The 13,500-nt window shown below is 27.1% G+C and overlaps 3 protein-coding genes across 6 annotated transcripts; 2 read left to right on the plus strand and 1 right to left on the minus strand.

Moving 5' to 3' along the window:
- Nucleotides 1-483: 483 nt before the first annotated feature.
- Nucleotides 484-7,661, minus strand: LOC138180938 (putative leucine-rich repeat-containing protein DDB_G0290503). 2 transcript variants are annotated; one of them, XM_069115304.1, is made up of 12 exons: nt 7,277-7,661; nt 6,263-7,133; nt 6,102-6,190; nt 5,807-6,007; nt 5,490-5,529; nt 5,046-5,281; nt 4,748-4,920; nt 4,195-4,656; nt 3,777-4,099; nt 3,572-3,675; nt 2,190-3,503; nt 484-2,096 (listed from the first exon to the last, which is right to left on the minus strand). In XM_069115304.1, the coding sequence occupies exons 1-12, from the start codon at nt 7,391-7,393 to the stop codon at nt 1,893-1,895; spliced, it is 4,134 nt and encodes a 1,377-aa protein (XP_068971405.1). In that variant the 5' UTR covers nt 7,394-7,661; the 3' UTR covers nt 484-1,892. The 2 variants fall into 2 exon arrangements, with proteins under 2 accessions (XP_068971405.1, XP_068971406.1); XM_069115305.1 differs by lacking the exon at nt 5,490-5,529 and having other exon boundaries at nt 5,046-5,285; nt 7,277-7,660.
- A 37-nt stretch (nt 7,662-7,698) lies between these two features.
- Dtd (D-aminoacyl-tRNA deacylase) lies at nt 7,699-12,141 on the plus strand. Of its 3 annotated transcripts, XM_069115307.1 has the most exons (9): nt 7,727-7,920; nt 9,506-9,648; nt 10,108-10,310; nt 10,394-10,506; nt 10,594-10,758; nt 10,855-11,000; nt 11,082-11,316; nt 11,400-11,709; nt 11,783-12,141. In XM_069115307.1, the coding sequence occupies exons 3-9, from the start codon at nt 10,256-10,258 to the stop codon at nt 12,124-12,126; spliced, it is 1,368 nt and encodes a 455-aa protein (XP_068971408.1). In that variant the 5' UTR covers nt 7,727-7,920; nt 9,506-9,648; nt 10,108-10,255; the 3' UTR covers nt 12,127-12,141. The 3 variants fall into 3 exon arrangements, with proteins under 3 accessions (XP_068971409.1, XP_068971408.1, XP_068971407.1); XM_069115306.1 differs by lacking the exon at nt 9,506-9,648; XM_069115308.1 differs by lacking the exons at nt 9,506-9,648; nt 10,108-10,310; nt 10,394-10,506; ... (3 more) ...; nt 11,400-11,709; nt 11,783-12,141 and adding exons at nt 8,299-8,389; nt 8,477-8,712; nt 8,868-9,056 and having other exon boundaries at nt 7,699-7,920.
- A 2-nt stretch (nt 12,142-12,143) lies between these two features.
- Nucleotides 12,144-13,338, plus strand: LOC138180940 (GRIP and coiled-coil domain-containing protein 1-like). Its single transcript, XM_069115309.1, has 2 exons — nt 12,144-12,638; nt 12,718-13,338. Exons 1-2 carry the CDS (start codon nt 12,295-12,297, stop codon nt 12,881-12,883), a joined length of 510 nt encoding a protein of 169 aa, XP_068971410.1. The 5' UTR covers nt 12,144-12,294; the 3' UTR covers nt 12,884-13,338.
- Nucleotides 13,339-13,500: the final 162 nt, after the last annotated feature.

Raw genomic sequence — 13,500 nt, forward strand, 5'->3', positions numbered from 1 at the left:
TTTCCCAAAATCTGTTGTTCACTTCAACATTCCCACACCTCAACCAACAGTTCAACCAACAATTAGCTCACCCTTTATCCTTTTTTTTCTAAGCACTTAACTTAAGTAGACAGAAACAAGTGGTAAACTTATACCATCTGTTATATCTTGTTCTATTTATTCTGTTGTACTCTTTTTAACTGTGCACTTCCTTATCTCTTTCCCTTATAATCTTTTTCTCCATTTTCCTTTCTATGTTCCTCATCTGCTCTATTTCTTTCTGACTCCATCCAATCTTCCACATAATTCTCTTCCTTCCTTACTATTTAATGTAACATCCGATTTTATCCTTTTCCCCTTCAAACATTGTTCCATTAAACTGTTACCTCTCCCTGTTTTGTTTTCAAACTTCATGGCTCTTATTATTCTGGTCTCTATTCTTATTAGTAATAAATTATGTTAATATAATTATATTTAGGATTTCAGTTAATTTAAATTGACTAATTAATAGACACCGACATAAAATCTTTATTACAAAAAATAAATTAATTCATTCTACATACAAAAATACAACTAATATTAATAATACTCTCTATTTAGTGATGATTTAATAATTATATTATTATCAAGAATCATCATTATCAAAGCATGACAGTAATGACACCGGTAAAATTAATAGTTTATGATGTATGGCATATAATGCACAAATATCATAAACCATACTTAAGAGGTGATAAAAATTTCTGAAATATATATTTTTCTTTTTTAAGAATTAAAAAACGCTTATTAATAATTACTTTTAAAATCTGTATAAAAATTTTATAAAGAAAACTAATCGCAACAGTCTGTGGTTTGATAATTAAGAGTATGTTACACGCATTAAATTGATCTTATTTTATAAATTATAAGATTAGAAAAGAATTATGGCTTCGTGATTCATTTACAGAAATGTTTACACGTATTAGTTTGTACAAAACATTTTATACGTATGTGCTCAAAAATTAAACAACATCAACTTTGAGACAACTTTGTCCTAAATGTCAGATGAATATTCAATTTCAATGTACAACATATTGGTTACATTTAATAATTCGACTTTGCACATCAAACATAAACGTAAAATTTTTATTTATAACGTGAATCTTTAATTCAGAATTTAACGTGAATAATGTCATTCATTGTCTATTTTGTACAATCTTAATATTAATATCTTTAATTCCTTTTAGGATATACATATAAATCGTAAACAATTGTTTAATACTCAAAGGTATACTTTGATATTTTCAATTACAATGAATTTATGTTTATTTTACTAAGGAAAAAGATCTATATATTCCAGTCTTGCATTATGATATTATGTCATATGTTTAGTAAGAACATGTGACTGAGCGTCTCATTTATACAGATAGGAGGACTTACTTGTTTATGGTTTAAATATAGACAATTTATAAAATTACGAAATAATATTAATGAATGTAAAAATGATTCTCTTCACTTTTTACAAATTCACCCACGATTAATATGTAAATTTTAGTAGTAAATTTCAGTAATTATAATTAGTATTCTCTATTAATTAACTGGAAATTGTACTTTAGTATTATCGTTTAGATGACATTACTGTTTGTAATTATGTTACTATTCCTTAAAATAAGGTACAGTAAATAAGTATTGCTAATTCTATCAATATACATCTGCCACTTCTAAGTGATTGGTCCCTAACACAAAAATCTCCTAATAGAGTGTTGTACAATAAAGTGCTTTAAATTAAAAAATATCTAGCCTCTTCTAACTACTTTTTTCCTTTAAACTATATTGCATACTAAAATATTAATATATATATATATATATTAAATATAATATATATAATATATATATATATATATTTTTTTTTAAACTAAATATTAATATATACTTCAACATTTACTTTTGTACTTCTGTGTAAGTCGCATTTGTTCTATTCTTTCAGTATACTGACATTCAATTTCTTTAAGTTTTTCTTCTTGAGTACTAACTATTGCATCAAGCTTTTGTTGTAGTTGATTCATGGCTTTTTTGTATCCTTCCTCTATACGTTTACCTTCACTTAATGAAAATTTCTCTTGATTCACTGCATACTCCTAAAAAATTTTTAAATATTAAATTTGTAAGATAGAGGAAAATTAATAAAATGGGTATAATACATATGATTTACTTTTCTATTACAAAATTACCTTGTAGTTGTTCGCAGTCTTTTTTGCCGACTGATATTTAGTTTTTAACGTATCGATATTACTTTTCATTTCTTTTTCTCTTTCTTTTAACGTTTTTATCTCTGTTTTCAAATTTTCTTCACTTTCCTGTAACTGCTGTAATTTTTCATTCATTTCAACTTCTTTATCTTTTACTTCCCAAATTTCTCTAACCCATTTAGTCATAACTTTAGCCATTAGATTTCTCTCTTCATCCACATCACTTTCTTTTTGTTTTAATTCTTCTTGCAACTTTTCGATTTCCAACTGTTTTGCTACCAATTCTTTATAACAAGTTTCAAGCATTTGACTAAATCGTTCCTTCGCCACTTTTAAATTTTCTACTTCCTGCGTCTTTTCGTGACATATGTTTTTTAATTTTGAAAACTGTATTAAAACTGCTTTATATGTTTCTTCCAACTCATTCCTTTTTTCTCGATCATGTTCCTCTATACGTTTAAGTTCTTCATGTACCTTCTGTTCCATCTCTTCGCGTAACTCTTTTACCATAACTTCCCTTATTTTTAGAAAATCTGTGCCATCACTTGAACTACCTGGTGATAAATTTAATTCAGGAAATACTTGCTTTTGATGCTTAACGTATTGTTCAAATTGTTTAGCTTGATTTTTTAACTTTAAAACAAATTGATCTCTTTCCATTTTTATTTTGTCGAAGTCTTTTAATCTTTCTAGTTCCTCCTCCTTTCCTTGTAAATCTGTTTCTAATTGTTTGATTCTTTGCTCCATAACATGATTACTCTTTCTTCCAGCTTTCAGATGATTTATCTTAATACTTAATTGTGTCGCTAAATCTTTGTAGTGAGAAAGTTCTTTTTCCAATACACATTTTGAATTTAATGATATTTCACTATTTTTTTTTAACCTACCCTCGAAATTTTCAATTATATTTTTCGTTTCTGATAATTCTACTTCTAACTGCGCGATTTTATCTTTATAAGTGCTTGTTTCACTAATTAAACTGTCACATTTATTTTTTAAATCTTCATTTTCTATTTGATACCGAGATACTTTTAATTTTACATCATCAGAGTCTTCAATCTTTGAATTTCGCTTGATACTTGATAATTCAGAATCAAGTTTAGAAATTTTAGTAATAAGATTATTCCTTTCACTAATTGCATTTTCATATTTCTTTTTCCAAGATTCTTGAGATATTTCCATCTGTGCTGTCTTTAATTTAGCATCATCTAAGGCAGATTGATATTCCAATACTTTTTTATGTTCTTTAACTGCAGCATGTAGTTTATCTTCTAAACGTTTACAATCTTCTTCTAACTATAAATGTATTAAGTTTGATGAATTTATATATAGCAGACAAGCAATAATAAACAAGATATATATACCTGATTTATTTTTTCTAAATGTTCAGAACAATGATCTGGCAAGTGAACACTTATCTCTTGGTTAGGGTGGGCATTGCGTAATTCATTTAAAGCTTCTTCTTTAGCTGTAAATATTAAATTTATGATAGGTCTTAGTAAAATTTTTAAACATATGAAAGAATAAAAGACATCCAAATTTTATTGTTTTAAGCGATATCAATTTTACCTTTTTCAATTTCTTGGTGAATTTTGTTTGTGTATTCATCTTTCTTTTTCCTTTCACAATTTAGATCTTTTTCTAATTCAATTACTTTATTTCTGTACATGTCGCACTCTTCCGTTAATTTTTCTGCTATCTTTACTTGTGCCCTTAAATCATGTTGGTATCTTTCTATATCTATTTCACGTTCTTCTAAGCTAGTATATTTTTCTCTTAACATTTTGATTTCAGATTTGTGTTCACTTATTAATTGTTCTTTTGTACTACAGATATCTATATACAATTCTTTAACACGATCCAACTCTTTTTGCGTTTGTTCCAATTGCACACTGTAAGTTAAAACATTTATCTCATCCATTTTAAACGTTATGATATTAGCAAGCAAAAGATATATTTACAATAACAGAAATATGTTGATACTTACGATAATTGCACTACTTCAACTCGTGTTTCTTGTCTAACTCTTTCTACAGCTTTAGCATGTATTTCTAAATATTCTTTATTGTATTCATCAATAGTGTCTTTTTCTTGCTGATTTATGTTTTCTTGATGTAATTTTATAAGTGTTTCTTCATTAATTGCTAATGTTTCTTTTAATTTCTGTTCTAATTTTGTTTTTTCTTCTCTCAATGATTCGCATTGTTTTTTTACATCACTGAGATGATTGGACAACTTCTGTATTTGAGCATTTGCTTTCAAAGCTTCATTTGTAAGTACAGATTTCAATTCTTGTTCTAGTTCATTAACACGTTTAGCGTATCGAGCTGCTTCTTGTCGACATGTATCTGCTACAATTAAAGCTTTATCAACTTCTTTTTCTTTTTGTGATAAAGTATTTTCTAATCGAGTTATTTCTTTCCTTTTAACAGCTTGTCCAGCTAAACATCTACAAAGATAACAAGATAACAATAAAATTAATATTCTACCACATAATAATTTCATGCAATATAAAATTACTTTTAATTAAAATGAATTACCTTTGTAATTCTCCCCTTAATTTATTTGTGATATCATCATAGGGCTTTGATTTTGTTTTATTATGAAAATCGCCTAATTTCATTTGTCTAATAGAATCAGATTCTTCTTCTAATGTTGTAGTTAACAATGAATCATACTGTGCAGCATCATTTTTTGCTATCTCTAATTTATTCTATATATATATATATATAAATACATTATTATTTTTAATATAAATCTTGCACATTTTTTAAACATATTTTAGGATATATAGTGGATTGAGGCTGTTCCTTAAATGTAAATTAATACTTTAAGTACCTGTAATTCTTGAATCATTTTTTTCATTTCTTCTCTTTCTTGTGTTAAAACTTTAATTTGTGCTTGAAGCTGCATTACTTGCTGAGCATTATTCGTAGCCATAAGATTTCGACACTGCGCCTGACTTTCTTCTAATGCTTGTGCTAAACGATTCATTGTATCTCCTTTCTCTACCATCAATGTTTCATTCGCCCTTCTTACATCAGCTAATTTATTTTCCAAAGCGACATAAGATGCTTCCTATTAAAATTCAAGAAAATCAAACATGAAATTACAATAATTTAATGAGTTAAAATATAATTTTTCTGGTATAAATATAACTTTTTAATAGTACTCTCATGCAAAGAAAATAAGTACATATATGAAAACCAAAAAACTTATATAATTATACAATATGTTCTTTACAAGAGCATTATAATTCTCAAAAAATACAATATCAACAACTTGCCCAAATACAATGATTGTTGGAATCCATATTGAACAGCTATGACACAAATATTTATTATTATTATTATCATCATCATCATCATCATCATTATCACCATCACCATCATCACTATCACCACCACCACCACCATAATCATTATTATTATTATATTTGTAACTTAATGAATATTAACAAATAACAATATTTTAGCGTGTCTTTATTATAATAATTTATAATAAAAAGATATACACTAAAATCTAATTATCTATCAATATACATTAAGTTATAAATAAATATGAGCAAAATGTAATACATAATGTAATACTAGAAATACCTTTGCATTAAGTTTGTCAGTAAGAACATCTATTTGAATTTGCATATTCTTCATTTCAACAGCATGTTTCTCTTGCGCTTGTTTCAAAAATTTTTCATGTGTTTTATCATTTGCTTGTAATGCTTGTACTCTTTCTAATACAGCTATTTTTTGTTGTAATTCTATTACAGAATCTCTTGCGACATTTAATTCTTCCGTCATCTAAATTTTGTAATTTTTATAATTAGGTAATTAATGCATCTAATGCTATTGTAACGATAAAACGATTGTTCAAAATAGTATAGGAAAGTCTTACATTTTGATTAGTTTTCTCTAAAACTGCATTTTTCTCCTTCAATGATGTTATTTGATTATGAAGATCAGCAATCTCAGCTTTTGCATCAACTACAAGAAACACTTAATTTTATAATCCTTTATCTAGATAACATTTTATGAACATGTTTCATTAAATCTTACCCAAAGCATGTTGCGTTTGATTTCTAGATATGTTTGATCTTTCAATATCAGCCTGTAAAAGTGTTATTTTCCTACTAAGCTGATTCTTCTCTTCTTCTTTTTCCAACCGAACTTGTTGCAATTCTTCTGTTAATCGCTTAACTTCTTTCATTCGCACTGTATATAAAACTTCTAATTGTTCCTTACTATCATACTCGGCCATTTTATAAGCTACACCATCATCTGTTGATCTGCCATTTGGACTTGTTTTGTAACAATGATTTATATGATCAGATGTAACATTGTCACCACCTCCAAACTCATGAATTTGCTTACATTGTACATTATTGTCATATCCATCGATATAACCATTATTTGAATAATTTTTACCTTGAGCATCGTAATGATTAGCTGGTGTGTGATAATTATACGAATAATTTTCATTAAATGTATAATCTTCCTCAACTTGGGTTCTTAAATCTTTAGGAAATGTAGAGTTTGGTAATCTTGTTAGTTCATAAGGTGTTTCAGCAATAATATTATGCATATCATTATCCTTATTATTTTTAGAATATGGAGTCTTAGTTTGATCATATACATCAAAATCTCTTTGTATATTGGAGATTGAAGGAGCAATTTCCATCTCCGACCTATGATTTATTATAGTGCTATCATAGTTATTTGAATTTTCGACATGATCATAAATACCAAATTCTTTCTGTAATTGAGATACAGTTTGATCTTTGGATGATATAATTCTCTGAGGAGAATTTAACATAGTATTAGTAACTTCTGATCCTTTAGTACTATTTTGATAATGGCTGTCATTAATAGAACTAGTGTCAGATTCATCATCTAAATCATCAAATGCATTGTCCAAGAGATCCTTGATCTAAAACATTAAACGTTATCTATTAAAATTACAATCATTGAAGAATAAACTCTTTTGGATGGAACTTTTTAATTAAACCGCAAATCAAGCAATAAAATTGGAAAGTTAAAATAAAGGAAGGAATAAAGTAAAGGAAGATGCACCTCTTTATTACGTTGCTTAGCATCTTCTTGTTCTTCATCTTCTTCTAAGTCTTGTATATTTGTATTTAGTTGGATATTTTCTGAACCTAAAAATAAGCTCAGACCTGGACCCTCCATTCCTATCGTCTGGCATACACGAATTTATCATAAAAACCAAACATTTATAGCCAACATATTTTTGTTTATAACACCATAACCTAAACGCAACAAGTGGGTCACAGAAAATTAGTTTGAACTATAATCCCAGGTTTAACAATACATTACAAAGTCTTAATAAGCTCATTTTTACTAATCTCAATAAGTCCACGACAAACAACTCCGAGATTATTAAATTTTTGGAATGATTATACGCTCTACAATTTGCTTGTAAACAATCTTTGAAAAGTCAAAATGCATTACAGGAAGTCTATATGCGGAAGTAAGCTTTCTGATTATCTCTGCTTTTCTATTGGTTCATTCATAGAGCATTACTAGCGATGATAGTAGCGTATTTCCTTCAAGAAATATTTAACTGTAAAGGATTTACGTGGATATATGTATATTAGTACTAATAACAATAATTTCAACGGTGTAAAAAATAACGTTAGCCTCAACTTTCAACATGAAAGCAGTAATACAACGTGTGACAAAAGCTAGTGTTTCAGGTAATGATTAGGTTATATATGTTTTGTTGTAATAACTAACTTGTCGTCTTTTAAGAAACCAGAATCAAAAAGAAATGTTAAATGTTACCATATGTCTATAAAATAAAAATTATATATGTATTATATATTGTATTAAATTGAATAAAACATGGTCAGAACACAGTTTCTCCTTTCTAATTCATGAGATGCATATGTACATAATAATACATGTAAGATGTATTGAACAGTATAATTCTCTATAGAATATAAAGTTATAAAGTGATGCATTAGCATTTATTTCAATTTAATTTCATTAGAACATATAAAACGTTTTTTGCTATTATCATTATATATACTCAATTTATTCTCTATTGATACTACTATGAAATAATTTTTCAGTTAATGGTGAAATTATTAATAGTATTGGAAATGGTCTCTGCATTTTAATTGGTATAAAAAGAGATGACACAATAGAAGACATGAAATATATGTAATATATAATATTATTATAATACATATTTTGAACAAAATAATCTAGCTCAGTGTAAAATATAAAATAAAATCTTATTTTTCTTAGAGTAAAAAGAATACTGAATATTAAAATGTTTGATGATGATAATAATAAAAAATGGAGTAAAAATGTTATGGATAAAGAATATGAAATATTATGTATTAGTCAGTTTACATTGTACCATACCCTGAAAGGAAATAGATTAGATTTTCATAAAGCCATGCCTGCCCAAGCAGCTGAATCATTTTATAATAATTTTCTTATTGAACTTGGTAAAAATTATAAACCAGAATTAATTAAAGGTAAATAATCAATAACTATAAGCTATTAACTTCATATGAAAATATGTTATTTATTGCATTTGAATAGAATGAAAATAAAATTAACTTCTATCAAATCGTTATTAGATGTTTGTTCAGACAAGTAATACATTCATTCTATCAAATACTTTCTACAGATGGTAAATTTGGAGCAATGATGGAAGTTAATATAAAAAACAGTGGACCTGTAACATTAGAAATAGAATCTCCACTTAAACTTAACAAATCAAACCAATGTAATGATACACAATGAATATTGATGGAAAATCAAAATGAAAATATATGAATATTAATTAAACATACAATAAATGTTATTAAATACATAATTTTATATATTTTTCTAATTTTTTCCCTCTATTTATATATAGATATGTTTCTCTATCGTTTAACAGTTTCTATGATAAATTCATTCCCTTTCTATACTTAATAAACATTGTTCTTGAGTGATATAATTTGAACCCAATTAATTTCTATATAATTTTATAAATGTAATTTTTAATGTGGTGATATAAATACAATACTTCTTTTAAGAATGTTGTCTGATGTACACATTGCAAATATATATATATATTTGTTTATTTTAATTATTTGAGTTTTTTATATAATTTTGATAGGTAAAATCTTTACAAATTTATATAATGCACATTGTCGTCATATTAACAAATATAATATAGATAGAATCAGCTGAAGAGATGTGCAGATAATTTGTCTTTAAGCGAAATACTGTTACAAATATTGTTTATAATACGTTTCATAAATGTTATTCGTCATATAGGATTCCATATATTGTTAGAAGATCGTTTCTTCGATTTGATCAAACTATAACTTCGTTATAAAATACTTGACGTTAAAAATAGTCGGATACATCGTTGTAAAAAAACAAATAGTATGTCTAGAAAAGATTTTGATATCATCAGGGTAAGTGACAAAGCGAGGTACCTTATGTTAAAATAAAGAAAGTGATTTTCAAATATTGTATTATAATAATAAACTTACGCACATTTCTATGTAATTAAGATAATAGTTTTATATAGTATGTAATTCAGTCAGCGTGTACAAATAAGAGAAATTGAAAATAAATGCAAATACATGTGTATTATTATATACGGAATTATTATACGGGTATCATTTTGCATTACATTAACATTTTTAATTTTTATGTCACATTTAAATGTTTTGAACATCATCAACAGCATCAAATATGCTATGTAATTACAATTTTTTTTCGAAAGTTTTTATTATATTGAAAATACTTATTATTGCAGATAATACAATAACTCATGCATAAAAATTACTTATATTTTTATATCTACATATATCAAAATTATTACAGGTTTTTATTTTATAATAAACCTATAACAACCGTTTTTATTTCAGCGATAAATGTTATCGTATAAAGGTGTAAACGTATGTGTCATCCAGAATAAAAGATCGTTTAAAAGATTCGGAATATTAACTTTGTTTACTCTACTTGTTTGAACTGAAATATTTAATTATTAATTTATTAATTTCTTATTGAGACACAATGGAGAACGAGGAAAAAAAGGATAAAAAGTCAATAATTGTAGAAAATGAAAAAGGTACATATCTAATATCATTGTTAACTTATGAATTTTTTAAAATATTACTAGCGATTCAATAATAATAGATAATTATATTTTAGAAAAATCTGACGCTCCTTCACAAACAAAAAAGATGGGAAATACAAAGAATGTGCAGCCTCAAAAATCTGATACTACAAACACTGGAAATGATGAATTAATTCATTCGCGACAAGTATAATAATATAAAAGTTCTAATATGATTGCTACCAATAGTAGTATAGCGACTATTTTTAAATAAATGTATGTATTCATTTTTCAGTCGCGCGAAGTTCAAACGGATATTGCGTATACAGAAACAGTAGGAAAATTAAAAAATCGGCTAGATACGTTGATGAATTCTTTAGCTACTCTTTCGGCAGAAAAATCTAAAATGGAAGCAAGTTTTCAACAGGATAAGAAGCAGTTGAGAAACGAACGAGACGAAGTGAGTTTACACTATATGTGTATATGTATACATATTTATATTCATATCAATATATATTCATTTATATTCTTTATGTTAAATACAAAATATTTACAGTGTGAAAAAATAATCAAGGATTTGAAAGAAAAATTAAACAAAGTGCAAACTACGAATTACTCTGAAATCGAGCATGTGAAATGTAAGTTAATTATGGAACGTCACGAAAGGGAAAGAGAGCAAGCTGATCATGCAAAAATGATAAAGTACGTAGTAAGATATGAAAAATATACTTAGAATTTGTAGTTTTAAGAGAAATTTTGTTAAAATTTCTCTTTATTTTTTAGAGAACTACAAAAATTATTACATGATGAACGACGAAACAAAGAACAACTTGAAGCACAAGTAAAAAGTCAGTTTGCACATAAGACACAATGTAAAATACTTGAAGCTGAATTAGAAATAGCTAGAAATAAGCTTAAACAGGCAGAAGAAGCAGCTAAAGAAACACCCCCGATTCTACTATCACTCCAATCTGAAATGGCTCTAATGAAGAAACAACATTTAAATGCGATACATGAAGTAATTTAAAAAAAAATATATATGTATTTGTATGAGATTGTTTTGTCTACTGTAGGCATGAGAATGGCTAATTAACTTTGCAGGAACAAAAAAGAGCTGCTGCTGCAGAACAGCAAGCTAGAGCATTAGCAATGACTCATGAGGCAAGAGTAGCTGGTCTAGAAGCAAGACTAGCTGAACTTTCAGAAATTGTTGGAGGATATGATAGACTCAGACAGCAAGATCAACAAGCCATACAGAAACTGAAAGACCAACTAATTAATTTACAAGACTCTGAACATGAGTATATTACATTAAATAATGAACCTGAAGAGATCATTTCTAGAATAAAAAACCTGTATACCAAATTGTTAGATTTAGATAATAAAAAAAGCGAATCAGCACATGTTAAATGTTAGTTAATTAAAAATACTTTTCTCTTATATGAATAATACATTGTATAATTATTAGCAAATTTGGTTTTCAGCATTACTACATTGCTTAGATTTATATGATAAACAACAAGTTATTGATTATAAAGAAAAGTATGAAACTTTGTTACAAGAATTCGAAGATTATAAACAGCAAATGAAGTATAGTAATGTTGGAAACATATCGTATAATATTCAGAGTCAAAATATTGCATCATCTTATGATAAAAATAGCAAAACGCAATTACATATTTTAAAAGCACATAATAATAATCTAGAAGAACGAATACGTGTTTTAAATAACGAAATTGTGAATAAGGAAAGGGAATTGAAGTTAAAATTGGAGCATCAGGAAAAGGCAAATTTTTTTCTTTTCTTTGATCACTCGGTGACAAATTAAATCAACTATATTTAAAATAATTGTGGTATAAACAACAATTGGTTATTTTTACAGTCATCTCAAGAAGAACATGGAAAATTGAGACATTTGTTATTACAAAAGGACAATGAATTTCGTAATAAAATATCTACGTTAGAACAACAATTATTACGTCAACGAGAACGATCGATGGCTCTCATCGAAGAAAAGGATAAAGAAATTTTAACTTTAAAAACATCTTTTCACGCATTATTACCCAAAAAGGAAAATACTGCAGAAAGGAAGCTAAATGCATCAAAATGTGAAAATGGAACGGAGCCTATTACCAATTTAGTAACTGGATTATTAACAAATGACAGTCCTCCAATATTGCATTACAGTCAAGAGCTGGCAAGAAAAGAGGTGCAAGTATCAGCATCTAGAAAAAAAGTTTTAGAGTTAGAAGCAACATTACGGGAAAAACAAAGAGAAGTCATATATATAAAGGAGAAACAGAAAGAAAATATAAAAGCTTTGCAAGCTCAGATTGCGAGGTAAATTTCAAAGTGATGCATGTATTAAAAAATTGGAAGAAAGATACGTTTATATTTGATTATATTATTCGATTTTTAGGCTCGAAGCTTGCAAGTCTAGGGAAGGTGCAAATCTTGAATATTTGAAAAATGTTTTTATAAATTATTTAACTACAAGCGATGTTTCTAGTAAACGTCATATGCTAAACGCTATTTCTACAGTATTGCGTTTTACTGTAGAAGAATTAAGTAAGGTAAAGCACTAATTCATATTATGGAAATGTATAAAAAGATTAGTAGCTGATCTAATATATATCATAAAATTTATTTATTTTGTTATATTTTCGGTACTATCGCAAATGATATTTGAGTACATTATACTAATAATGTGTTCATAAATAAAAGTTAAATCTATTATCGGTAATTATTTAAGAAAGGGCACTTCCGACCGATTTCGGTGACCTTGAAATATATTGTCGGGGACATAATCCTGAATAGCTTTTCCCTATACATGTTACCGTCGCTCGGCCTTAGTTTCGGTGATATACGCACAAGTATTTTTATCACTATGTGCTTTTAAGGGGGTATTATCCTATGAATTCTTTAAGTTGAAGATTTAGTCCAACGCTGCAACTTTTTTTCGTAGTTTACTTTGTTACTTCTTCCTCGTACATAATCATTTTGTATACAGTTTTAATTAATTGCCTCTTGGTTTTATCTTACTCACTGACGTAGGTGATTGGAACTTTAGATATACTAAAACAAAAAAATCAAGAAGATTCTTAATCAATAGGCCTATCTTTAACGTACGTATTGAAATAAATAATTTATGTCGAAGATTGGCAAAATGATGAATGCTTAAGTTGCAAATTTCGAGGTTTCA

This window comes from Bombus flavifrons, chromosome 6, assembly GCF_040668555.2.
Source record: "Bombus flavifrons isolate JBK064 chromosome 6, iyBomFlav1_principal, whole genome shotgun sequence".
Classification (NCBI taxonomy): domain Eukaryota; kingdom Metazoa; phylum Arthropoda; class Insecta; order Hymenoptera; family Apidae; genus Bombus; species Bombus flavifrons.

What these genes read in the sequence shown, in the direction of transcription:
- LOC138180940 (XM_069115309.1), top strand. Translation starts at nt 12,295, where the DNA reads ATGGCTCTCATCGAAGAAAAGGATAAAGAAATTTTAACTTTAAAAACA. An exon ending in TTGCAAGCTCAGATTGCGAG is followed by an intron (nt 12,639 to 12,717) that starts GTAAATTTCAAA and finishes TTCGATTTTTAG; the next exon opens with GCTCGAAGCTTGCAAGTCTA.
- LOC138180938 (XM_069115304.1), bottom strand. Translation starts at nt 7,393, where the DNA reads ATGGAGGGTCCAGGTCTGAGCTTATTTTTAGGTTCAGAAAATATCCAA. An exon ending in TCAAACGCAACATGCTTTGG is followed by an intron (nt 6,191 to 6,262) that starts GTAAGATTTAAT and finishes TGTTTCTTGTAG; the next exon opens with TTGATGCAAAAGCTGAGATT. An exon ending in CAATCATTGTATTTGGGCAA is followed by an intron (nt 5,282 to 5,489) that starts GTTGTTGATATT and finishes TTTAATAGGAAG; the next exon opens with CATCTTATGTCGCTTTGGAA.
- Dtd (XM_069115307.1), top strand. Translation starts at nt 10,256, where the DNA reads ATGGAGAACGAGGAAAAAAAGGATAAAAAGTCAATAATTGTAGAAAAT. An exon ending in AATTAATTCATTCGCGACAA is followed by an intron (nt 10,507 to 10,593) that starts GTATAATAATAT and finishes TTCATTTTTCAG; the next exon opens with TCGCGCGAAGTTCAAACGGA. An exon ending in ATTTAAATGCGATACATGAA is followed by an intron (nt 11,317 to 11,399) that starts GTAATTTAAAAA and finishes TTAACTTTGCAG; the next exon opens with GAACAAAAAAGAGCTGCTGC.